Source organism: Staurois parvus, unplaced genomic scaffold (assembly GCF_062004578.1).
Source record: "Staurois parvus isolate SC_StPar_1 unplaced genomic scaffold, SC_StPar_1.0 ptg003132l, whole genome shotgun sequence".
NCBI classification, from domain to species: domain Eukaryota; kingdom Metazoa; phylum Chordata; class Amphibia; order Anura; family Ranidae; genus Staurois; species Staurois parvus.
Genome location: NW_028320928.1, coordinates 96746 through 124041, shown reverse-complemented (window position 1 = coordinate 124041; position 27296 = coordinate 96746). Strand labels below are relative to the sequence as shown.

The 27296-nt window shown below is 51.3% G+C and overlaps 1 protein-coding gene across 4 annotated transcripts in view; it reads right to left on the bottom strand.

The window, feature by feature from the left end:
• LOC149428563 (nitric oxide synthase 3-like) overlaps window positions 1-27296 on the bottom strand; it is a 105195-nt gene that overhangs the window by 20369 nt on the left and 57530 nt on the right. For all 4 annotated transcript variants that reach the window (XM_089667256.1, XM_089667254.1, XM_089667255.1 and 1 more), the window contains 6 exons: window positions 25577-25656; window positions 24423-24567; window positions 22822-22926; window positions 22423-22490; window positions 19259-19375; window positions 14033-14207 (listed from right to left, as the gene is read on the bottom strand). In XM_089667256.1, the coding sequence (XP_089523382.1) occupies window positions 14033-14207; window positions 19259-19375; window positions 22423-22490; window positions 22822-22926; window positions 24423-24567; window positions 25577-25656 (690 nt within the window). The remainder of the gene's footprint in view (window positions 1-14032; window positions 14208-19258; window positions 19376-22422; window positions 22491-22821; window positions 22927-24422; window positions 24568-25576; window positions 25657-27296) is intronic.

The window sequence follows — 27296 nt, the reverse complement described above, 5'->3', positions numbered from 1 at the left end:
GCACTCCTGCATCAGTTCCGTGTTGGCCTATCAGACGGCCTGAAAGACGAGCTCGCCCGGGTGGAGGTACCTGAGACTTTAGAGGACCTAATAGCACTGACCATTAAAATTGACCGTAGACTGCGGGAACGCAGGTTTGAGAGGTCCGGCCAGGGTCACGGAAATCCCTGGGGATCATTTCAGGGTCCCAGTCAAACACCTAGGCCAGTCATCCAAAACCGGCCACCTGGAGACAACCCCGAACCCATGCAGCTCGGCCTGGCACGGCCTAAACTATCCCCAGAGGAACATCTGCGCAGACGATCCCAGAACCTGTGCCTCTATTGCGGAGAAGCTGGTCATATGGCGCGTTCCTGCCCGCAGAAACTGAGTAAGTGCACCTCTTCTTCCTTATCCCTTGGCAATGTTGGTCCATCCCAATACTTAGTGGTGCCCCTTTCCTTTCAGCTTCCAGAAAGGACCGTGGAAGTATCGGCCATAATTGACTCTGGGGCATGCAGCTGCTTCGTGGATATTAATTTTGCTCACCAGCAGGGTATTCCCCTTCAATTGAAACAGAAGGGGTTCAATATTTATTTGGCCGACGGTTCCCGAATAAAATCGGGGGTAGTGAACCAGGAAACCCCCTCCATCACCACTGTCATTGCCGGCCAGCACCAGGAACTCCTCCGCCTGGATGCTATAGCTTCACCCCTCTTCCCAGTCATTCTGGGGCTCCCATGGTTACGGGCCCATAACCCCCAGATTGACTGGGAGACCGGAGTAATCACGTTCCCTTCCCCATACTGTCGAATATACTGCCGCACTTCGGGCCCGGGGACCCCCCAAATCCTCCTGTGCTCTGAGGGGGAAGCTGAATTAAAACAAGTAATCCCTGCGGCCTACCATGGGTTTCTAGATGTGTTCAGCAAACGGGGGGCTGATACTCTACCCCCCCACCGCCCTTATGACTGCCCCATTGACCTGTTACCCGGCTCAGAAATTCCTTTTGGGCGAATCTTCCCCCTTTCAGAGCCCGAATTGGGGGCCCTAAAGGAATATATCGAGGACAGCCTCCAGAAGGGGTTCATCCGCCACTCCACTTCACCGGCGGGGGCGGGAATCTTCTTTGTTGAAAAGAAGGACAAAACCTTAAGGCCATGTATCGATTACAGGGAATTGAACAGGGTCACGATAAAAAACCGTTACCCACTACCGTTAGTACCTGAGCTGTTCCAAAGTTTAAAGTCAGCAGTGGTTTTTACCAAGCTGGATCTGAGGGGGGCGTACAACTTGATTCGCATAAGGGAGGGGGACGAGTGGAAGACGGCCTTCCGCACCCGCTTCGGTCATTTTGAATATCTGGTCATGCCGTTCGGGTTGTGTAATGCTCCGGCCACGTTTCAACATTTTGTAAATGATATTTTTAGGGACTTTCTGGATGTCTTTGTGATCGTTTATTTAGACGACATTCTGATTTTTTCCCCGTCTCTGGGGGAACACAGAATACATGTAGCAAAAGTATTGGGGCGGCTGCGGCAGCATGGGTTGTACGCCAAGGCAGAAAAATGTTGTTTTGAACAATCCAGCATTGCCTTCTTGGGCCTGATTATCTCCACCGCGGGGGTCGCGATGGATCCCCAGAAGGTCGCTGCAATACTGGATTGGCCTGAACCCACAGACAGGAAAGGCGTCCAGCGATTCATCGGCTTTGCAAATTTTTACCGGAAGTTCATCAAGAACTTCTCGGGTCTGGTCTCCCCCATTACTCAGCTAACCAAGCTGGGAACCCGATTCAGATGGACACCAGAAGCGCAGGGAGCTTTCGAAGCCTTAAAGAAACTGTTCACTTCGGCACCCATTTTGGGTCACCCAGACGCCGCTCTGCCCTACATCTTGGAGGTAGATGCATCGGAGAATGCGGTAGGCTCCATCCTCTCCCAACGAAAAGGCACCAAGGAACTGCTCCACCCGGTAGCGTTCTTCTCACGGAAGCTGACCCCAGCGGAGAGGAACTATGATATCGGTGACCGTGAGCTACTAGCGATCAAAACGGCGTTAGAGGAATGGAGGTACCTGCTGGAAGGTGCGGTGCACCCTATCTTAATATTTACTGACCATAAGAACTTAGAGTATCTGAGAACTGCCAAGCGTCTACGCCCGCGACAGGCGAGATGGGCACTATTCTTTTCAAGATTCAACTTCCATATTACGTACCGGCCGGGATCAAAGAACACTAAGCCGGATGCGTTATCACGGATGTACGAAGACGCCAAGGAGACCCCAGTACCTGACACCATCCTGTCCTCGGGTAACTTCTTGGTCCTTCAGTCGGACCTTCGTTCCAGGCTAATGGAGGCATCCACAAAATTCTCTACCCCAGGCGGAGGGCCGCTCCAGAACAAGGGGGGACTCCTATGGAGGGAAGATCGAATTGTGGTGCCGGAAGAAGCTCGAACCCTGGTCTTGGGGCATTGCCACGACCACCCAATGGCGGGGCACTTTGGCCCAGAAAAGACCCTGGAACTTCTCCGACGCTCATTCTGGTGGCCAGACATGGCTAAAGATTGTAAGGGCTATGTCAGGTCCTGTGTCACCTGCCAGAAGAACAAGCCCTCAAGAAACAAGGTTTGGGGTCTGCTGCGACCCTTACCTATTCCTGAACGGCCTTGGCAAAAGATCTCACTGGACTTTATAGTCGAGCTTCCGCCATCCCGAGACCACACGGCAATCCTGGTAGTCGTGGACCGCTTGTCCAAGATGTCCCACTTCATCCCGTTGAAGAAGACCCCCTCGGCGGCCGAGACCGCGCGAGTCTTCATTCGTGAGGTAGTCAGGTTGCATGGGGTCCCCGAAGACATTGTCTCGGACCGAGGGGTCCAGTTCACGTCCAGATTCTGGAGAGCACTGTGCAAAGCCCTGGACATCAAATTATCTCTCTCTTCTGCGTTCCACCCTCAAACTAACGGTCAAACCGAAAGGACCAATCAGACCTTAGAGCAATATTTAAGATGCTATACCTCGTTTACTCAAGATGACTGGCTGCCACTCCTTCCTTTAGCAGAATTTGCGTATAACAACGCCCGCCACTCAGCCACAGGGCAGTCCCCGTTCTTCGCCAACTATGGCTTTCACCCAGTCTTCCTCCCGGATTTGGTGTCGGAATGCCCAGTACCAGCAACACAAGATGTGGTAACGTTCTTCGCTGCGAACAATAAGAAGCTTCAAGTGGCCATCAGTCGGGCCCAGGAAAACTACAGGAAAGCATTCAACAGGAAACGGAGAGGAGATCTGGTATTGCGGCCTGGGGAGAAGGTTTGGCTGGCGACGTCCAATCTAAAGATGCTTTGCCCGTCAAAGAAGTTGGGACCCAAATTTATAGGCCCCTTCTGCATTAAACGGATGGTTAACGAAGTAGCCTATGAACTCGCCCTCCCTGACACGCTCAAGATCCACCCGGTCTTTCATGTGTCCCTTCTGAAGCCTGTGGTCCCAGACGCCTTCCCTGACCGGGAATCTAGACCCCCGGAAGCGGTAACGGTCGAAGGAGAAGAAGAATTTGAGGTTGAAACTATCCTGAAGTGTCGAAGGAGGGGAGGCCAGACCCAATTCCTTATCAAATGGAAGGGCTATGGTCCTGAGGACAATTCTTGGGAACCAGCCCATAATGTCCATGCACCCAGACTTGTCCGGAGGTTCTTTCGCGATCACCCGTGGTGGAGAGATCGGGTGGGCATCCGGAGGTTGCCCGTAGGGGGGGGGCAATGTCAGGGATCCCCTCGATCCCCGCCGCGTTGGTCCCGGCGCAGGCGCAGTATGCCGCCCGGCGCAGGGACTCGAGCACTGATTCCGGGCCGGCCGCGGCGTTCGAGTTCGCGCATGCGCAGTAGAAGCCGCGGCCGCCCGCTGGGCACCAATGGCAGCGCAGGGCGGGATATTTAAACGACCCTGAGCTGTCATTCAGTGCCTTCTGGTCTTTCCTGCATTCTGAATCCTGTGAACCTGTACCCTGTAAGTTATTGACCCGGATTGTACCTGACCTTGCTGTTTTCTCCTGTTCTGACCCTTGCTTTGCCTGACCTCTCTCCTGAATGCCCCCTATTGGATTTGACCTGCTGTTGCTGACCTGGCGTGTGACCCGACCATTCTATGCCCGCTGCCTTGTACCTTGCCGCCCTCTCTGTTACCAACCCGGCCCGTCTGACCCTGCTCATCCATCCATCCATCCCGTGCAGTGGGGTCTTCTGACCTCCTCACATCAGACTCTTCCCCGTGGGAGCCCCTTGCGCATACTACTACCACTGACGGACGCACCCGGTAGTCACGACCTGGTCTCAGGGAGCTCCAAGTCCATCCCCACCATCAGGGGCCCTGGTGAACAAGCACCCTGGGACTTAGACTCCGTGCGCTGGGGACGCCTATTCAGTGGAGTGCTAGTAGTACCGCCGGGCGGTCCCTTACACTTCAAGTCACAGTCCACACCAGCTGAAGTCACCCAATAATGGGGACGATATGTGGCCCCCCGAAACACATTGGCTGTTACACTCATTGTATGAATAAATCCACTTTTGGACCCCTTTTCCCCCATTATACAGAAGGGGCCCACATATCACCCAGGGACCCCATTGGGATCTTTTCAGTTTAGTTTCTAAATGAAATTAATCAAAAGTACAAAAACAACAACCACCTAGGCTGTCTGCCCCCGGATGAAGTGAGGTGACTCCCTGATGAAGTGAGGTGACTTCCTGTTGAAATGAGGTGACTCCCTGATGAAGTGAGGTGACTTCCTGTTGAAGTGAGGTGAGTCCCTGATGAAGTGTGACTTAATCATCACGGAGCCACCTCACTTCATCAGAGGGCCGTCACACTTCACCAGGGACTCACCTCACTTCATCAGGGATCTGCCTCTCAATCAGGGAGCCACCCCACATAATCAGGGAGTCACATCACTTCATCAGGGAGTCACATCACTTCATCAGGGAGTCACATCACTTCATCAGGGAGTCACAACACTTCATCAGGGAGTCACAACACTTTATTAGGTGCTCACCTTTATTTCATCAGGGGGTCATCTCACTTAATCAGGGGCCACCTAACTGCATGAGGGACTCGCATCACTTCATGAGGGACTCACCTCACTACAGCATGGGACATCTCACTTCATCATGGAGCCACCTCACTTCATGATTAAGTGAGGTGATTCCATGATGAAGTGAAGTGGCTCCTTGATGAAGTGAGGTGTCCCATGCTGTAGTGAAGCGAATCCTTCATGAAGTGATGTGAGTACCTCACGAAGTTAGGTGGCCCCTGATGAAGTAAGGTGACCCCCTGATGAAATAAAGGTTAGCACCTGATGAAGTGTTGTGAGTCCCTGATGAAGTGAAGTGACTCCTTGATGAAGTGAGGTGATCCCCTGATGAAGTGTGGTGAGTCTCTGCTGAAGAGAGGTGGCTCCCTGATCAAAGAAGGTGACTCCATGATGAAGCGAGGTGGCTCCCTGATGAAGTGAAGTGACCCACAGATGAGTTGAGGTGACTCCCTGATGAAGTGAGGTGACCCACAGATGAGTTGAGGTGACTCCCTGATGAAGTGAAGTGAGTCCCTGATGAAGTGAGGTGAATCCCTGATGAAGTGAGGTGAGTCCCTGATGAAGTGAGGTGAGTCCCTGATGAAATGAGGTGAGTCTCTGATGAAATGAGGTGAGTCTCTGATGAAGCGAGGTGACCCCCTGATGAAGCGAGGTGACCCCCTGATGAAGCAAGGTGACCCCCTGATGAAGCGAGGTGACTCCCTGATGAAGCGAGATTAGTCTCTGATGAAGTGAGGTGACCTACAGATAAGGAGGTGACTCCCTGATGAAGTGAGGTGACTCCCTGATGAAGTGAGGTGGCTTTCTGATGAAGTGAGGTGACTCCCTAATGAAGCGAGGTGAGCATCTGCTGAAGTGAGGTGACCGCATGATGAAGTGAGGTGGTTTTCTGATGAGGTGAGGTGTCTCCCTGATGAAGTGAGGTGAGTCCCTGATGAAATGAGGCAACTTCCTGATGAAGAGAGGTGAGTCTCTGATGAAATGTGTGGCTCCCTGATGAAGTGAGGTGACTCCCTGACAAAGTAAGGTGACCTCCTGATGAAGCGAGGTGACTCCCTGTAGAAGGGCGGTGACCCACAGATGAGTTGAGGTGACTCCCTGATGAAGTGAGGTGAATCCCTGATGAAATGAGTTGAGTCTCTGATGAAATGAGTGGCTCCCTGATGAAGTGAAGTGACTCCCTGACGAAGTGAGGTGACCCCCTGATGAAGCGAGGTGACTCCCTGATGAAGCCAGGTGACTCCCTGATAAAGCGAGGTGACTCCCTGATGAAGTGAGGTGACCCACAGATGAGGAGGTGACTCCCTGATGAAGTAAGGTGAGTCCCTGATGAAGTGTGGTGGCTCCCTGATGAAGTGAGGTGACTCACTGATGAAGTGAGGTGGCTTTCTGATGAAGTGAGGTGACTCCCTAATGAAGTGAGGTGAGCATTTGATGAAGTGAGGTGACTGCATGATGAAGTGAGGTGACTGAATGATGAAGTGAGGTGGCTTCCTGATGAGGATGAGGTGAGGTGTCTCCCTGATGAAGTGAGGTGAGTCCCTGATGAAATGAGGCAACTTCCTGATGAAGTGAGGTGACTTCCTGTTGAAGTGAGGTGACTCCCTGATGAAGTGAGGTGACTTCCTGTTGAAGTGAGGTGAGTCCCTGATGAAGTGTGACTTAATCATCACGGAGCCACCTCACTTCATCAGAGGGCCGTCACACTTCATCAGGGACTCACCTCACTTCATCAGGGATCTGCCTCTCAATCAGGTAGCCACCTCACATCATCAGGGAGTCACATCACTTCATCAGGGAGTCACAACACTTTATTAGGTGCTCACCTTTATTTCATCAGGGGGTCATCTCACTTAATCAGGGGCCACCTAACTCCATGAGGGACTCGCATCACTTCATGAGGGACTCACCTCACTACAGCATGGGACATCTCACTTCATCATGGAGCCACCTCACTTCATGATTAAGTGAGGTGTCCCATGCTGTAGTGAAGCGAATCCTTCATGAAGTGATGTGAGTACCTCACGAAGTTAGGTGGCCCCTGATGAAGTAAGGTGACCCCCTGATGAAATAAAGGTTAGCACCTGATGAAGTGTTGTGAGTCCCTGATGAAGTGAAGTGGCTCCTTGATGAAATGAGGTGACCCCTGATGAAGTGAGGTGATCCCCTGATGAAGTGTGGTGAGTCTCTGCTGAAGAGAGGTGGCTCCCTGATGGAAGGAGGTGGCTCCCTGATCAAAGAAGGTGACTCCATGATGAAGCGAGGTGGCTCCCTGATGAAGTGAAGTGACCCACAGATGAGTTGAGGTGACTCCCTGATGAAGTGAAGTGAGTCCCTGATGAAGTGAAGTGAATCCCTGATGAAGTGAGGTGAATCCCTGATGAAGTGAGGTGAGTCTCTGATGAAATGAGTGGCTCCCTGATGAAGTGAAGTGACTCCCTGACAAAGTGAGGTGACCCCCTGATGAAGCGACGTGACTCCCTGATGAAGCGAGGTGGCTCCCTGATGAAGCGAGGTGGCTCCCTGATGAAGTGAGGTGACCCACAGATGAGTTGAGGTGACTCCCTGATGAAGTGAAGTGAGTCCCTGATGAAGTGAAGTGAGTCCCTGATGAAGTGAAGTGAGTCCCTGATGAAGTGAGGTGAATCCCTGATGAAGTGAGGTGAATCCCTGATGAAGTGAGGTGAGTCCCTGATGAAGTGAGGTGAGTCCCTGATGAAATGAGGTGAGTCTCTGATGAAATGAGTGGCTCCCTGATGAAGTGAAGTGACTCCCTGATGAAGTGAGGTGACCCCCTAATGAAGCGAGGTGACCCCCTGATGAAGCAAGGTGACCCCCTGATGAAGCAAGGTGACCCCCTGATAAAGCGAGGTGACTCCCTGATGAAGTGAGATTAGTCCCTGATGAAGTGAGGTGACCTATAGATGAGGAGGTGACTCCCTGATGAAGTGAGGTGAGTCCCTGATGAAGTGTGGTGGCTCCCTGATGAAGTGAGGTGACTCCCTGATGAAGTGAGGTGGCTTTCTGATGAAGTGCGGTGAGTCCCTAATAAAGCGAAGTGAGCATCTGCTGAAGTGAGGTGACCGCATGATGAAGTGAGGTGGTTTCCTGATGAGGTGAGGTGTCTCCCTGATGAAGTGAGGTGAGTCCCTGATGAAATGAGGCAACTTCCTGATGAAGTGAGGGGAGTCTCTGATGAAATGAGTGGCTCCCTGATGAAGTGAGGTGACTCCCTGACAAAGTGAGGTGACCCCCTGATGAAGCGAGGTGACCCCCTGATAAAGCAAGGTGACCCCCTGATGAAGCGAGGTGACCCCCTGATGAAGCGAGGTGACTCCCTGATGAAGGGCGGTGACCCACAGATGAGTTGAGGTGACTCCCTGATGAAGTGAGGTGAATCCCTGATGAAGTGAGTTGAGTCTCTGATGAAATGAGTGGCTCCCTGATGAAGTGAAGTGACTCCCTGACAAAGTGAGGTGACCCCCTGATGAAGTGAGGTGACTCCCTGATGAAGTGAGGTGACCCACAGATGAGAAGGTGACTCCCTGATGAAGTGTGGTGGCTCCCTGATGAAGTGAGGTGACTCACTGATAAAGCGAGCTGGCTTTCTGATGAAGTGAGATGACTCCCTAATGAAGTGAGGTGACTACCTAATGAAGTGAGGTGACTCCCTAATGAAGTGAGGTGAGCATCTGATGAAGTGAAGTGACTGCATGATGAAGTGAGGTGGCTTCCTGATGAGGTGAGGTGTCTCCCTGATGAAGTGAGGCGAGTCCCTGATGAAATGAGGCAACTTCCTGATGAAGTGAGGTGATTCCCCGATGAGGTGAGGTGGCTCCCTGATGAAGTGAGGTGGCTACCTGATGAAGTGAGGTGACCCACTGATGAGGTGAGGTGTTCCCTGATGAAGTGAGGTGAGTACCTGATTAAGTGAGGTGACTCCCTGATGTAGTGAGGTGGCTCCCTGATGAAGTAATGTGGGCTGCTGATGAAGTGATGTGAGTCTCTGATGAAGTAAGATGAAAGCCTGATGAAGTGATACGGCTCCCTGATGAAGTGAGGCAAGTCGCTGATGAAGTGAGGTGGCTCCCTGAAGAAGTCAGGTGAGTCTCTGATGAAGTGAGGTGCTTCCCTGATGTGATTAAGTGAGGTGGTCCCCTGATGAAGTGAAGTGAGGCGGCCCACTGATGAAGAGTGGTTGCTCCCAGATGGAGTGAGGTTGGTTCCTGATGAAATGAGGTGACTCCCTGATGAAGTGAGTTTGCTCTCTGATGAAGTGAGTTGACTCCCTGATGAAGTGTGACGGCCCCCTGATGAAGTGAGGTGAGTCCCTGATGAAGTGAGGTGAGTACCTGATGAATTGAGGTGAGTACCTGATGAAGTGAGGTTGCTCTCTGATGACATGAAGTGACTCCCTGATGAAGTGAGGCGAGTCCCTGATGAAGTGAGGTGACTCCCTGATGAAGTGAGGTATCTTCTGACTAGGTGATGTGGCTCCCGATGAAGTGAGGTGGCTCCCTGATGAAGTGAGATGACTTCCTGATGAAGTGAGTTGGCTCCCTGATTAAGAGAAGTGGTTCTTGACGAAGTGAGGTGAGTCCCTGATGAAGGGAGGCGACTTCCAGATGAAGTGTGATGGCCCCCTGATGAAGTGAGGTGAGTCCCTGATGAAGTGTGATGACTCTCTGATGAAGTGAGGTGAGAATCTGATGAAGTGAGGTGACTCCCTGATGAAGTGAGGTGGCCCCCTGATGAAGTGAGGTGACCCCTCGATGAAGTGAGGTGATTCCCTGATAAAGTGAGATGGCTCACTGATGACATGAGGTGAGTCCCTGATGATGTGAGGTGAGGCCCTGATGAAGTGAGGTGACGTCCTGATGAAGTGAGGTGACGCCCTGATGAAGTAAGGTGACGCCCTGATGAAGTAAGGTGACGCCCTGATGAAGTGAGGTAGTACCATGATGAAGTGAGGTAGCACCATGATGAAGTGAGGTGACTACCTGATGAAGTGCGATGGCCCCCTGATGAAGTGAGATGAGTCCCTGATGAAGTGAGATGAGTCCCTGATGAAGTGCGATGGCCCCCTGATGAAGTGAGATGAGTCCCTGATGACATGAGGTGAGTCCCTGATGATGTGAGGTGACGCCCTAATGAAGTGAGGTGACGCCGTAATGAAGTGAGGTAGCACCATGATGAAGTGTGGTCACCACTTGATGAAGTGCGATGGCTCCCTGATGAAGTGAAATGAGTTCCTGATAAAGTGAGATGAGTCCCTGATGAAGTGAGATGAGTCCCTGATGAAGTGAGGTGGGTCCCTGATGAAGTGAGGTGGGTCCCTGATGAAGTGAGGTGGGTCCCTGATGAAGTGTGATGGCCATTGATGAAGTGAGGTGAGTCCCTGATGAAGTGAAGAGAGCCCTGATGAAGCGACGTGACTCCCTGATGAAGCGAGGTGGCTCCCTGATGAAGTGAGGTGACCCACAGATTAGTTGAGGTGACTCCCTGATGAAGTGAAGTGAGTCCCTGATGAAGTGAGGTGAATCCCTGATGAAGTGAGGTGAGTCCCTGATGAAGTGAGGTGAGTCTCTGATGAAATGAGTGGCTCCCTGATGAAGTAAAGTGACTCCCTGATGAAGTGAGGTGACCCCCTAATGAAGCGAGGTGACCCCCTGATGAAGCGAGGTGACCCCCTGATGAAGCGAGGTGACTCCCTGATGAAGTGACATTAGTCCCTGATGAAGTGAGGTGACCTATAGATGAGGAGGTGACTCCCTGATGAAGTGACATGAGTCCCTGATGAAGTGTGGTGGCTCCCTGATGAAGTGAGGTGACTCCCTGATGAAGTGAGGTGGCTTTCTGATGAAGTGCGGTGAGTCCCTAATAAAGCGAGGTGAGCATCTGCTGAAGTGAGGTGACCGCATGATGAAGTGAGGTGGTTTCCTGATGAGGTGAGGTGTCTCCCTGATGAAGTGAGGTGAGTCCCTGATGAAATGAGGCAACTTCCTGATGAAGTGAGGGGAGTCTCTGATGAAGTGAGGTGACTCCCTGACAAAGTGAGGTGACCCTCTGATGAAGCGAGGTGACCCCCTGATAAAGCGAGGTGACCCCCTGATAAAGCGAGGTGACCCCCTGATGAAGCGAGGTGACTCCCTGATGAAGGGCTGTGACCCACAGATGAGTTGAGGTGACTCCCTGATGAAGTGAGGTGAATCCCTGATGAAGTGAGTTGAGTCTCTGATGAAATGAGTGGCTCCCTGATGAAGTGAAGTGACTCAATGACAAAGTGAGGTGACCCCCTGATGAAATGAGGTGACTCCCTGATGAAGTGAGGTGACCCACAGATGAGGATGTGACTCCCTGATGAAGTGTGGTGGCTCCCTGATGAAGTGAGGTGACTCACTGATAAAGCGAGGTGGCTTTCTGATGAAGTGAAGTGACTCCCTAATGAAGTGAGGTGACTCCCTAATGAAGTGAGGTGACTCCCTAATGAAGTGAGGTGAGCATCTGATGAAGTGAAGTGACTGCATGATGAAGTGAGGTGGCTTCCTGATGAGGTGAGGTGTCTCCCTGATGAAGTGAGGCGAGTCCCTGATGAAATGAGGCAACTTCCTGATGAAGTGAGGTGATTCCCCGATGAGGTGAGGTGGCTCCCTGATGAAGTGAGGTGGCTACCTGATGAAGTGAGGTGACCCACTGATGAGGTGAGGTGTTCCCTGATGAAGTGAGGTGAGTACCTGATGAAGTGAGGTGACTCCCTGATGTAGTGAGGTGGCTCCCTGATGAAGTAATGTGGGCTGCTGATGAAGTGATGTGAGTCTCTGATGAAGTAAGATGAAAGCCTGATGAAGTGATACGGCTCCCTGATGAAGTGAGGTGAGTCGCTGATGAAGTGAGGTGGCTCCCTGAAGAAGTCAGGTGAGTCTCTGATGAAGTGAGGTGCTTCCCTGATGTGATTAAGTGAGGTGGTCCCCTGATGAAGTGAAGTGAGGCGGCCCACTGATGAAGAGTGGTTGCTCCCAGATGGAGTGAGGTTGGTTCCTGATGAAATGAGGTGACTCCCTGATGAAGTGAGTTTGCTCTCTGATGAAGTGAGTTGACTCCCTGATGAAGTGTGACGGCCCCCTGATGAAGTGAGGCGAGTACCTGATGAAGTGAGGTTGCTCTCTGATGACATGAAGTGACTCCCTGATGAAGTGAGGCGAGTCCCTGTTGAAGTGAGGTGACTCCCTGATGAAGTGAGGTATCTTCTGACTAGGTGATGTGGCTCCTGATGAAGTGAGGTGGCTCCCTGATGAAGTGAGATGACTTCCTGATGAAGTGAGTTGGCTCCCTGATTAAGAGAAGTGGCTCCTGACGAAGTGAGGTGAGTCCCTGATGAAGGGAGGCGACTTCCAGATGAAGTGTGATGGCCCCCTGATTAAGTGAGGTGACTCCCTGATGAAGTGTGATGACTCTCTGATGAAGTGAGGTGAGTATCTGATGAAGTGAGGTGACTGCATGATGAAGTGAGGTGGCTCCCTGATGAAGTGAGGTGAGTCCCTGATAAAGTGAGATGGCTCACTGATGACATGAGGTGAGTCCCTGATGACGTGAGGTGAGTCCCTGATGAAGTGAGGTGACGCCCTGATGAAGTGAGGTGACGCCCTGATGAAGTGAGGTGACGCCCTGATGAAGTGCGATGGCCCCCTGATGAAGTGAGATGAGTCCCTGATGAAGTGAGATGAGTCCCTGATGAAGTGAGATGAGTCCCTGATGAAGTGAGATGAGTCCCTGATGAAGTGAGATGGCTCCCTGATGAAGTGAGATGGCTCCCTGATGATGTGAGGTGACGCCCTGATGAAGTGCGATGGCTCCCTGATGAAGTGAAATGAGTTCCTGATGAAGTGAGATGAGTCCCTGATGAAGTGAGGTGGGTCCCTGATGAAGTGAGGTGGGTTCCCTGATGAAGTTAGGTGGGTTCCCTGATGAAGTTAGGTGGGTTCCCTGATGAAGTGAGGTGGGTACCTGATGAAGTGAAGAGAGCCCTGATGAAGTGAGGTGGCCCCTGATGACGTGCGGTAGCCCCTGATGACGTGCGATGAGTCCCTGATGAAGTGAGGTGGTCCCTGATGAAGTAAGATGAGCCCCTGATGAAGTAAGATGAGCCCCTGATGAAGTGAAGTGAGCCCCTGATGAAGTGAAGTGAGCCCCTGATGAAGTGAGATGAGCCCCTGATGAAGTGAGGTGGCCCCTGATGAAGTGAGGTGGCCCCTGAGGAAGTGATGTGAGCCCCTGATGAAGTGAGGTGAGTCCTGATGAAGTGAGGTGACCCCTGATAAAGTGAGGTGAGTCTCTGATGAAGTGAGGTGGTCTCTGATGAAGTGAGGTGGTCCCTGATGAAGTGAGGTGGCCCCCAGATGAAGTGAGGTCGCCCCTGATGAAGTGAGGTGAGCCCCTGATGAAGTGAGGTGAGTCCCTGATGAAGTGAGGTGAGCCCCTGAGGAAGTGAGGTGAGCCCCTGAGGAAGTGAGGTGGCCCCTGATGACGTGCGGTGAGTCCCTGATGAAGTGAGGTGGTCCCTTATGAAGTGAAGTGAGTTTCCCTGATGAAGTGAGATGAGCCCCTGATGAAGTGAAGTGAGCCCCTGATGAAGTGAGATGAGCCCCTGATGAAGTGAGGTGGCCCCTGAGGAAGTGATGTGAGCCCCTGATGAAGTGAGGTGAGCCCTGATGAAGTGAGGTGGCCCCTGATGAAGTGAGGTGGTCTCTGATGAAGTGAGGTGGCCCCTGATGAAGTGAGGTGAGTCCCTGATGAAGTGAGGTGGCCCCTGAGGAAGTGAGGTAGCCCCTGAGGAAGTGAGGTGGCCCCTGAGAAAGTTAAGTGAGTCACCTCAGTTCATCAGTGACACCAATGTTGGGGGTTGTTATATTGGCAGGAGGGAGGGGCGTGGCAGGCAGTCTGGTATCTGTGCTGTGATTGGCTCACCTTGAAGACGGCCCGGGCCCACACCCGGAAGGAATCCTCCTGTCCGCACAGTTCGTCCCCCTCCCCCATCTCCAGGATCCGCTCTCCTCCCAGCTCCTCCAGCCGGGTGTCCACCGCGTGACCGAAGGCACAGAAATGGGGGTACGCCCGGGACCCCAACCCGAAGACTGAGAACCTGCAAGAGAGGGAGGGGCCCCGGGGAGGGGCGGGGTCAGTGTACACCCACAGAACCATCAATCAGAGGATGACACTGCGCTTCTCAGCCATGTATCTCTATCATCAGAATATTACACTGCGCTTCTCAGCCACGTATCTCTATCATCAGAATATTACACTGCGCTTCTCAGCCACGTATCTCTATCATCAGAATATTACACTGCGCTTCTCAGCCATGTATCTCTATCATCAGAGGATGACACTGCGCTTCTCAGCCATGTATCTCTATCATCAGAGGATGACACTGCACTTCTCAGCCACGTATGTCTATCATCAGAATATTACACTGTGCTTCCCAGCCACGTATCTCTATCATCAGAATATTACACTGCGCTTCTCAGCCATGTATCTCTATCATCAGAATATTACACTGCGCTTCTCAGCCATGTATCTCTATCATCAGAATATTACACTGCGCTTCTCAGCCACGTATCTCTATCATCAGAATATTACACTGCGCTTCTCAGCCACGTATCTCTATCATCAGAATATTACACTGCGCTTCTCAGCCATGTATCTCTATCATCAGAGGATGACACTGCGCTTCTCAGCCACGTATCTCTATCATCAGAATATTACACTGCGCTTCTCAGCCATGTATCTCTATCATCAGAATATTACACTGCGCTTCTCAGCCATGTATCTCTATCATCAGAGGATGACACTGCGCTTCTCAGCCATGTATCTCTATCATCAGAATATTACACTGCGCTTCTCAGCCATGTATCTCTATCATCAGAATATTACACTGCGCTTCTCAGCCATGTATCTCTATCATCAGAATATTACACTGCGCTTCTCAGCCATGTATCTCTATCATCAGGGGATGACACTGTGTCCCTCCTCCTCCCCAGAGTGTATCAGCAGCCAAAACGTTCATATTTTAGTTGTGGAAGCATTAGACCCCCAACTGCCCCCCTCCCCCCCCCGTCTTCTGTCGGTGTTCCTTCACTTGCTCCTCTATCATCCAATGGGGACACTTGTTCCAGTGACAACGGTCTAAGAAGGGATTTCACTTCCTGCTGTGTCTCCATGAACAGGAAGTGAAGGGAAATCTCCCATATTGGAAGGCCGAAATCATCACTGAAAGGGGTGCTAACCCTTCGCTACTCCACCCAACATTCCCAGAGGTGACTGGAGATCCCACCTCCAACGTCAGGCATGGAGTCCTTCGGGGGACACCGGAATTCAGAAAGTCGAGTTATACTGCCACCTACAGGAGGTCAGGACACTGGCAAGGGGAAAGGTTGTAAGCCCGCCTCCATAGAACTCCTCCTCTACCCAGCATGCCTCAGGACACAAGGCCAGAGAGAATACAGAGAGTGGCCCCGTGTCCCTCAATGGACTTCAGGAAGAAGATTTCCTCCATTGAGGGACACAGGAATTCCATTACAATCAGAACCTTCAAAAGCCGACCAAGTGAGGGTGAGCAACAGAACGGAACCAGAACCAGAACCATGTGTAATAGGGACTATTGTGGGGACTAACACCAATCTGAGTTCAGACCAGGACAGCCATGAGGAAGGCCAGGACAGAGGAGATCACCACCATGAGGAAGGACCAGGACAGAGGAGATCACCACCATGAGGAAGGACCAGGACAGAGGAGATCACCACCATGAGGAAGGACCAGGACAGAGGAGATCACCACCATGAGGAAGGACCAGGACAGAGGAGATCACCACCATGAGGAAGGGCCAGGACAGAGGAGATCACCACCATGAGGAAGGGCCAGGACAGAGGAGATCACCACCATGAGGAAGGACCAGGACAGAGGAGATCACCACCATGAGGAAGGACCAGGACAGAGGAGATCACCACCATGAGGAAGGACCAGGACAGAGGAGATCACCACCATGAGGAAGGACCAGGACAGAGGAGATCACCGCCATGAGGAAGGACCAGGACAGAGGAAACCACTGCCAGGAGGGAGGACCAGGACAGAGATCACCAACACGAGGAAGGACCAGGACAGAGGAGATTACCACCATGAGGAAGGACCAGGACAGAGGAGATTACCGCCAGGAGGAAGGACCAGGACAGAAGAGATCACTGCCATGAGGAAGAACCAGGACAGAGGAGATCACCACCAAGGGAAGGACCAGGACAGAGGAGATAACCACCAAGGGAAGGACCAGGACAGAGGAGATCACCACCAAGGGAAGGACCAGGACAGAGGAGATCACCACCAAGGGGAAGGACCAGGACAGAGGAGATCACCACCAAGGGAAGGACCAGGACAGAGGAGATCACCACCAAGGGAAGGACCAGGACAGAGCAGATCACCACCAAGGAGAAGAATCAGGACAGAGGAGATCACCACCAAGGAGAAGAATCAGGACAGAGGAGATCACCACCAAGGGAAGGACCAGGACAGAGGAGATCACCAACAAGGGGAAGGACCAGGACAGAGGAGAATACTAGCCATCCAGGGGTGGCAGTCCTGAAGGTGGGTGTGTGGGAAATACCTTCACAAGGCTAGACAGGGGTGAGGAATACTATGACATCAGAAGAGCAGTGGGAGGAACTTGACCCATTCAGTCAACCTCCGGAGGTGTCTCTGGAGCCCAATAAGACCGAAAATTGGACATGTGGTCCTTCAGGAGCCAGAGAAGAAGAGGGATGGTGCTTCATCCTGGCTAAATGGTGGGAAAATGAGTCTGCAGCACTGAACCGAGTGGATGACTTCAGCAGTCAATGCCTCCCCCTTATCATGTTAGGAAACTCGATAAGGGGCCGTCCTTAGTCAATAAGTGCCTTCAGAGGCGGGTCACACCTGAGGCTGTGCCATGGCTCTGGACCTGGAGAGCGCTCCACTAATAGTGCCGGAGGTCACGTTCCACAATAGCCTCGCATGTCCAGTCCAGTGGGGTCCAGGTACAGACTCCAAGTAGAAAAAAATGGCGTCCAACCTCCTAGGACACTAGTGAAAACCAGAGGCATACTGGATGGAAAGGGGGTTTAATGGGGGCTGGCTTAGGTGGTTCCTTGTGCTGCTTCTCCGTCTCTCAGTCTGAGCTCTGCTGTATGGGAATTACAAGAAGCTGATCGCAGGTGACATTCAGGTGACATTCTCCCGCTCTCCACCCTTAGTAAGTTTGTCTTCCACACTCTCCACCCTTAGTAGGGTCACCTCCCGCTCTCTCCATCCTTAGTAGGGTTATCTCCCGCTCTCTCCACCCTTAGTAGGGTCATCTCCTGCTCTCTCCACCCTTAGTAGGGTTGTCTCCCGCTCTCTCCACCCTTAGTAGGGTCTACTCCCGCTCTTTCCACCCTTAGTAGGGTCACCTCCTCCTCTCTCCACCCTTATTAGGGTCGTCTCTCTCTGTCTCCACCCTTAGTAGGGTTGTCTCCCACTCTCTCCATTCTTAGTAGGGTCATCTCCTCCTCTCTCCATCCTTAGTAGGGTCATCTCCCGGTCTCTCCATCCTTAGTAGGGTCATCTCCCACTCTCTCCACCCTTAGAAGGGTCATCTCCCGCTCTCTCCATCCTTAGTAGGGTCATCTCCTCCTCTCTCCACCCTTAGTAGGGTCATCTCTCGCTCTCTCCATCCTTAGTAAGGTCGTCTCCCGCTCTCTCCACCCTTAGTAGGGCCGTCTCCTGCTCTCTCCATCCTTAGTAGGGTTGTCTCCCACTCTCTCCACCCTTAGTAGGGTCATCTCCCACTCTCTCCACCCTTAGTAGGGTCATCTCCCGCTCTCTCCATACTTAGTAGGGTCATCTCTCGCTCTCTCCATCCTTAGTAAGGTCGTCTCCCGCTCTCTCCACCCTTAGTAGGGCCATCTCCTGCTCTCTCCATCCTTAGTAGGGTTGTCTCCCACTCTCTCCACCCTTAGTAGGGTCGTCTCCCACTCTTGCTACCTTTAGTAGGGTCATCTCCCGCTCTCTCCGCCCTTAGTAGGGTAATTTCCTGCTCTCTCCGCCTTTAGTAGGGTTATCTACCGCTCTCTCCACCCTTAGTAGGGTAATTTCCTGCTCTCTCCGCCCTTAGTAGGGTTATCTACCGCTCTCTCCGCCCTTAGTAGGGTAATTTCCTGCTCTCTCCGCCCTTAGTAGGGTTATCTACCGCTCTCTCCACCCTTAGTAGGGTAATTTCCTGCTCTCTCTGCCCTTTGTAGGGTTATCTCCCGCTCTCTCCACCCTTAGTAGGGTAATTTACTGCTCTCTCCACCCTTAGTGGGGTTTTCTCCCGCTCTCTCCACCCTTAATAGGGTCATCTCCTACTCTCTCCATCCTTAGTAGGGTCTACTCCCGCTCTCTCCATCCTTAGTAGGGTCGTCTCCCACTCTCTCCACCCTTAGTAGGGTCGTCTCCCACTCTTGCTACCTTTAGTAGGGTCATCTTCCGCTCTCTCCGCCCTTAGTAGGGTAATTTCCTGCTCTCTCCGCCCTTAGTAGGGTTATCTACTGCTCTCTCCACCCTTAGTAGGGTCATCTCCCACTCTCTCCACCCTTAGTAGGGTCGTCTCCCACTCTCTCCACCCTTAGTAGGGTCGTCTCCCACTCTTGCTACCTTTATTAGGATCGTCTCCCGCTCTCTCCGCCCTTACTAGGGTAATTTCCAGCTCTCTCCGCCCTTAGTAGGGTTATCTACCGCTCTCTCCACCCTTAGTAGGGTAATTTCCTGCTCTCTCTGTCCTTTGTAGGGTCATCTCCCGCTCTCTCTACCCTTAGTAAGGTCATATCCCCCTCTCTCCACCCAAAGTAGGGTCGTCTCCCGCTTTCTCTACTCATAGTAGGGTTATCTACCGCTCTCTCCGCCCTTAGTGGGGTTGTCTCCCTCTCTCCACCCTCAATAGAACTGTCTCCTGCTGTGCCCCCACTTTATATGACCCTCCTGATGTCTTCTAGTTACTGACAGAAGATCCACCACCACATACAACAATCGTTATGTAATAATAATAACCCAGAGGCCCAGGAAGTTCTCTCTGATCGGGGGGAGGGAAATCTCAAAAACACCTAATAAAAGGAAAGGTCCATTTCAAAACTTGTCTGAAGGAGGTCGTTGTACCTGAGTGTGCCCAGGGGCCCGGCGCTGTCCGTGTTACTCGATTCCTTCCTCTTCTTCTTCCAGGCGGTGACTAGGAGGTCGGTCTGGGAGACGCTGTTAAATCGAGTCTTGTAGCTCCTGAGAAAACACAAATGATAAAGACATTCATCCTGGGGGGCCACACTGCTGTCCTCATAGAGATCATCACCCCTGGAGGGTCCACACTGCCATCATCAAAGATCATCCCTGGGGGGTCAACACTGCCAACCACATAGGGATCATCATCCCAGAGGGGTCTACACTGCTGTCCTCATAGAGATCATCACCCCTGGAGGGTCCACACTGCCATCATCAAAGAGATCATCCCTGGGGGGGGGTCAACACTGCCGACCACATAGGGATCATCACCCCTGGAGGGTCCACACTGCCATCATCAAAGAGATCATCCCTGGAGGGGTCCACACTGCCGACCACATAGGGATCATCATCCCTGAGAGGTCTACACTGCTGTCCTCATAGCCCTGGGGAAGGGGGCTACACTGCCATCATCAAAGATCATCACACTGCCGTCCTCATAGAGATCATCATCCCTTGAGGGTCCACACTGCCATCATCAAAGATCATCCCTGGGGGGTCAACACTGCCAACCACATAGGGATCATCATCCCTGAGAGGTCTACACTGCTGTCCTCATAGCCCTGGGGAAGGGGGGCTACACTGCCATCATCAAAGATCATCACACTGCCGTCCTCATAGAGATCATCATCCCTTGAGGGTCCACACTGCCATCATCAAAGATCATCCCTGGGGGGTCAACACTGCCAACCACATAGGGATCATCATCCCTGAGAGGTCTACACTGCTGTCTCCATAGCCCTGGGGAAGGGGGGCTACACTGCCATCATCAAAGATCATCACACTGCCGTCCTCATAGAGATCATCATCCCTTGAGGGTCCACACTGCCATCATCAAAGATCATCCCTGGGGGGTCAACACTGCCAACCACATAGGGATCATCATCCCAGAGGGGTCTACACTGCTGTCCTCATAGCCCTGGGGAAGGGGGGCTACACTGCCATCATCAAAGATCATCCCTGGAGGGTCCACAATGCCATCATCAAAGAGATCATGCCCGGGGGGCTCCACACTGCCGTCCACATAGGGATCATCATCACTGAGGGGTCTACACTGCTGTCCTCATAGCCCTGGGGAAGGGGGGCTACACTGCCATCATCAAAGATCATCACACTGCCGTCCTCATAGAGATCATCATCCCTTGAGGGTCCACACTGCCATCATCAAAAGGGATCATCTCTGGAGGGTCCACACTGCCATCATCAAAGAGATCATCACTGGGGGGGTCCACACTGACGACCACATAGGGATCATCATCCCTGAGGGGTCTACACTGCTGTCCTCATAGAGATCATCATCCCTGGAGTGTCCACACTGCCATCATCAAAGAGATCATCTCTGGAGGGTCCACACTGCCATCATCAAAGAGATCATCTCTGGAGGGTCCACACTACCATTATCAAAGAGATCATCCCTGGAGGGTCCACACTGCCATCATCAAATAAATCATCCCTGGGGGGGTCAACACTGCCATCCACATAGGGATCATCATTCCTGAGGGGGCTACACTGCCATCATCAAAGATCATCCCTGGAGGGTCCACAATGCCATCATCAAAGAGATCATCCCTGGGGGGGTCCACACTGCCGTCCACATAGGGATCATCATCCCTGAGGGGTCTACACTGCTGTCCTCATAGAGATCATCATCCCTTGAGGGTCCACACTGCCATCATCAAAAGGGATCATCTCTGGAGGGTCCACACTGCCATCATCAAAGAGATCATCCCTGGGGGGGGTCCACACTGACGACCACATAGGGATCATCATCCCTGAGGGGTCTACACTGCTGTCCTCATAGAGATCATCATCCCTGGAGGGTCCACACTGCCATCATCAAAGAGATCCTCTCTGGAGGGTCCACACTGCCATCATCAAAGAGATCATCTCTGGAGGGTCCACACTACCATTATCAAAGAGATCATCCCTGGAGGGTCCACACTGCCATCATCAAATAAATCATCCCTGGGGGGGGGGTCCACACTGCTGACCACATAGGTATCATCATCCCTGAGGGGTCTACATTGCTGTCCTCATAGCCCTGGGGAAGGGGGGTTACACTGCCATCATCAAAGATCATCCTTGGAGGGTCCACACTGCCATCATCAAAGAGATCATCCCTGCGGGGGTCCACACTGCCGTCCACATAGGGATCATCATCCCTGAGGGGTCCACACTGCCGTCCACATAGGGATCATCATCCCTGAGGGGTCTACACTGCTGTCCTCATAGCCCTGGGGAAGGGGGGCTACACTGCCGCCATCATAGACAGGTGGCTGTCCACCTCTCCTCACTGCAGGCCATTTGTCATGTATGACTATAGGGAATCCACCAGGGAGTGGTGACACCGGTATAACAGTCCCAGCATTATGGTGTCACCATCTTCCTAGTGTGGGCTTCATAGGATTAAGAGGGGGGCACAAAGACCTGAGAAGATGATACTTGAACCCCACCAACTAGATTACCATTGTGGGATCTAAAAAAATAAAAAAACATGCTTCCCAGTTCACCCCAATATACTGCAGGCATCGGATTGGTTGTTAGGAATGACATTGACATTGTCCTCCTTTATACTACACATATACCCCCCTCCCCCCACACCGATGCCATTGAACAATCACGGTGACGTCTGTGTTCCTGGAGCAACGTGACGAATGTGAGAAGACTTTACACAACCTGGCTCTAAAATTAATCTGAAGCCTTTCCTTCCTGGACTTCCCGTTTCCTGAAGGAGAATTATTAATGATCCGCAAGGAGAGTCCCAACAATCCAGGAGTGAAATCTCCGATCCGAGCCAGAGGAGGAGGGGGTGGGGGGGGGAGAGGAAAAAAGAAGAGAAAGAACACTTAGCAAAGAAAGTTCTCTGACAATGCGATGGCCTCGGTGATGGTTACTGACCATATGGACAGACTGGTCACCAGTATAGGGAGGCGATATTCGGGGCCAACATGGAACTGTCTAAGGCATCAGAGACAGGAGAACCTTTTATGAGGTGTGGGGGTGGAGAGAGTGTCCCCCCCCCTGAGAGGACATATAGGAGAGACACTCACTTCTGCTGTTCTGGCTGTAGGGAGGACACGTTGGGAGAAGTCATCTCCATCAATTCCTGGGCGAAGGCCTGCAAAGAGAACAGAACGGTGGCAGAGACATTCTACGATAGGTGGAGGAGGTGCAGAACCGTACGCAGTGTTGGACGCTCTCTGTTACTATATATACCATTGCTATATACTATATACCCTATATATATATATACACCCCATATACCCCATATATATATATATATACACCCCATATACCAATGCACCGTTCTAGATATTACTGCACTATGATGTTCTCCTATCATACAAATAACGACGATTTCCATGACATCAGAACCCAGGGATATCCTCTCAGTACACTGGTTGCCACTTCCCCGGTGACTGTAGGTAGGTTGTAGTAGGGGCACTTACCTCACCATTCTCTGGAGGATCTCCATTGCCAAAGGTACTGGTCACCACCAATACCAGAGTCTCGTGCTCCAGGTTGACCGTGTCGTAGCGGTCCATACAGATGACCTATAGGGAGATATACAGAGAAGGCTACACCCCAGGAATCCATGTCAGGTTCCCCCCCCATACCTCCCCCACCTGGAGCTGGACATCTAACATTTCTACAATATGATGTGTAAGCCAATCAGATATCAGGCTTTTCTCTGTCTCATCAAGAGCCTCCTTGCTTTAAACCTGTTTTCAGGGTCACATTTCTGTTGGTGGTAACGGGCAGTTCTGGCACCAGGAACATTGTCCTCCAGTGGTAACTCTGAATTGTCCCATCGTCTGCCAGGTAGTGATTGGTTTGGGTGGATCTGGCTCTCCTCAGATGGACCCTGGTTCTTGGTACTACTAGGACGACCCCAGAGAACCTTAGATGGACCCTAGTACTTGGCACGGTTGGGAACGGGGGGAGGCTCTGAGAGTCGTAGATAGACCTTGTTTCCTGTCACTACTAGGGGGGTTCTGAAAGCATTAGATGAACCCTGGTTCCTGGCACTGCAACGAGGGGCCCTTAGATGCCCACAGGCTCTTGGTACTGCTAGGAGGACCCCAGAGAACCTTAGATGGACCCTAGTACTTGGCACGGTTTGGAACAGGGGGGAGGCTCTGAGAGCCTTAGATAGGCCCTGTTTCCTGTCACTGCTAGGAGAGTTCTGAGAGCTTTAGATGAACCCTGGTTCCTGGCACTGCAACAAGGGGCCCTTAGATACCCCCAGGCTCTTGGTAATGCTAGGAGGACCCCAGAGAACCTTAGATGGACCCCAGTACTTGGCACAGTTGGGAATGGGGTAGGCTCTGATAGACTTAGATAGACCTTGTTTTTTGTCACTGCTAGGAGGGTTCTGAGAGCCTTAGATGAACCCTGGTTCCTGGCACTGCAACAAGGGGCCCTTAGATACCCCCCGACTCTTGGTACTGCTAGGAGGACCCCAGAGAACCTTAGATGGACCCTAGCACTTGCCACAGTTGGGTACGAGGGGAGGCTCTGAGAGCCTTAGATAGGCCCTGTTTCTTTTCACTGCTAGGAGGGTTCTGAGGGCCTTAGATGAACCCTGGTTCCTGGCACTGCATGAGGGGCCCTTAGATACCCCCAGGCTCTTGGCACTGCTAGGAGGGCCCCTGACAGCCTAACTGGTATTCAGGAAAATCAATGGTGAAATAGCATCAGTAGAAATAGTCACATTCTGCTTGTGATTTGTTTACGGTCCGCGGGGGTGTGGCCTTTGTCTACATGCTTCGTGCCTCTTCCCCATCTCAGGAGGAAGGAGGAAGTAGGCTTCTCATGATTGACAGGACTGAAATATGAACTGTCTGTGCTTCCTATACACAAGAAGCTGATTTGGTCACTGTGGGCGACACAGATGGATTATTTCTCAGACACTTACTGGGGAGCGGAGGCAGCTAAGCTTCAGCGATTCAGATCGGAGAGTTCCACTAAACTTCCTGAGAAATTTCCTAACTAAACCATCCAACTGCCTCCACATTCCCCCAATCCCCCGTCATCCCGGTCCTCTTACCCTGGGGTCGAAGGCGTGAGCGAAGATGTTGCAGAGTTTGTGGGCGTAGGTCTCGGAACGGCCGGTCTCGGTGGCGTACAGGATGGTGGCTTTTACCCGGCGGGCCATAGCCTGCCCCATCAGCTTGGCGGAAAATTTCACAGCGCTGAAAGGAAACGAGAAGGATCTCCGTATTGGCCCCGGGCTCATTGTGCCATGAATGAAATGACAACTTAATGGCTGAAATAAACCGCGGCGGAGCCCCAGCAATCATAACACACCACTTGGTCGGCCATTTGTGTATTCTTTTAGACTTCATTCAAGGAAACTCCTACTGAAAGAAGTAACTATGTTGTCTAGATGTCATGTTAATCCTCTGACTTCCACACTACCTGCGTTACTGACTTCGGGCAAGGGGGCAGCCAGTGAAGGCACAGGAAGAGTCACATCCCCCTGCTTGTTTCAGCTCAGGTGCTCTTAATGTATTGAACCCAGAGGATAATCATGACGGACCGGCAACTTGCCCTATGGAAGAAGGTTGGCCATGGCACAACCATATTGCTCTCAGAACAAATTTGTATATGTATTTTCCATAATCAGAAGTGGAAGATCCCACACTGGACCACCAGAATCTACCGCATGGCACAGTGCGTTAAACCGAAAAGGTTTCTTACAGAACCTTGCCCCTGGGGCAGAGAGCACTGGGGCAGAGAGCACTGGGGCAGAGAGCACTGGGGCAGAGAGCACTGGGGCAGAGAGCACTGGGGCAGAGAGCACTGGGGAGGAACCAGTCAGCCTGGATCTTTTATACTTTGCCACATATCTAATGGCAGCTCATATATAAAAGTGGCTCTGTGATCACTATACAGGCAGGAGGAAAGTCCTGCATGACCACCTACCTTCACAAGCCACAGAGTATGAAAACCTTCCCCAGCTCCTGTTGTCAGCTCAGGTTCAGCTTCTGCCACCCCCAACATCTCTGTATTACGTAAATAGTATGACACTCACGGCCAGTGATCATAGTTTATGTACCTTCAAGCTGCCTAGATGCAGATTTACAATAGGTGTCTCACCCACCAGCTAGGCACTCTGGTGTTGGTTTGTAAATACACGATGCTAAGTGAACAGAAGTACACATTTATGGCAGGTCACATATATGTATTTCAGCTGCTTACTTGGCAACTTCTTTAAATGTCCTCTTCCGGGTGATGGTGCTCTGAGAACCTTTCCAAATGTGATGCTTCCAGGGATCTGGCTGCAATACCAACATTCAGGTCAGTGGTGACGAGACACAGAGCAAGAGACAAGATGAAGAAGCAATGGAAGACATGGAGGAAGACTCCACATACAGAGAGAGATGAGAGAATGGGAGGTATAGAAGAAGACCCAACACATAGAGAAATGAAAGAAAGGGAGACATGGAAGAAGACCCAACACATAGAAAGAAGAAAGAAAGGGAGACCTGAAAGAACACCCAACACATAGAAAGAAGAAAGGGAGACATGGAAGAAGACCCAACACATAGAGAAATGAAAGAAAGGGAGACATGGAAGAAGAGCCAACACATAGAAAAAAGAAAGAACAGGAGACATGGAAGAAAACCCAACACATAGAAAGAAGAAAAAATGAGAGACATGGAAGAAGACCCAACACATAGAAAGAAGAAAGAACGGGAGACATGGAAGAAGACCCAACACATAGAAAGAACAGGAGACATGGAAGAAGACCCAACACATAGAAAGAAGATAGAACAGGAGACATGGAAGAAGACCCAACACATAGAAAGAAGAAAGAACAGGAGACATGGAAGAAGACCCAAAACATAGAAAGAAGAAAGAACAGGAGACATGGAAGAAAACCCAACACATAGAAAGAAAAAAGAACGGGAGACATGGAAGAAGACCCAGCAGATAGAAAGAAGAAAGATTGGGAGACATGGAAGAAGACCCAACACACAGAAAGAAAAAAGAACGGGAGACATGGAAGAAGACCCAACACATAGAAAGAAGAAAGAATGGGAGACATGGAAGAAGACCCAACACATAGGAAGAAAAAAGAAAGGGAGACCTGAAAGAAGACCCAACACATAGAAAGAAGAAAGAATGAAAGACATGGAAGAAAACCCAACACATAGAAAGAAGAGAGAATGAAAGACATGGAAGAAAACCCAACACATAGAGAGAAGAAAGAAAGGGAGACATGGAAGAAGACCCAACACATAGAACGAAGAGAGAACGGGAGACATGGAAGAAGACCCAACACATAGAAAGAAAAAAGAATGGGAGACATGGAAGAAAACCCAACACATAGAAAGAATAAAGAACGGAAGACATGGAAGAAAACCCAACACATAGAAAGAATAAAGAACGAGAGACATGGAAGAAAACCCAACACATAGAAAGAAAAAAGAATGGAAGACATGGAAGAAAACCCAACACATAGAAAGAACGAGAGACATGGAAGAAAACCCAACACATAGAAAGAATAAAGAACGAGAGACATGGAAGAAAACCCAACACGTAGAAAGAAGAAAGAACAGGAGACATGGAAGAAAACCCAACACATAGAAGAAAGAAGGGGAGACATGGAAGAAAACCCAACACATAGAAGAAGGAACGGGAGACATGAAAGAAAACCCAACACATAAACAGAAGAAAGAATGGGAGACATGGAAGAAAACCCAACACATAGAAAGAAGAAAGAAAGGGAGACCTGGAAGAAGACCCAACACATAGAAAGAAGAAAGAAAGGGAGACCTGGAAGAAAACCCAACACATAGAAAGAAGAAAGAATGAAAGACATGGAAGAAAACCCAAAACATAGAAAGAAGAAAGAACAGGAGACATGGAAGAAAACCCAACACATAGAAGAAAGAAGGGGAGACATGGAAGAAAA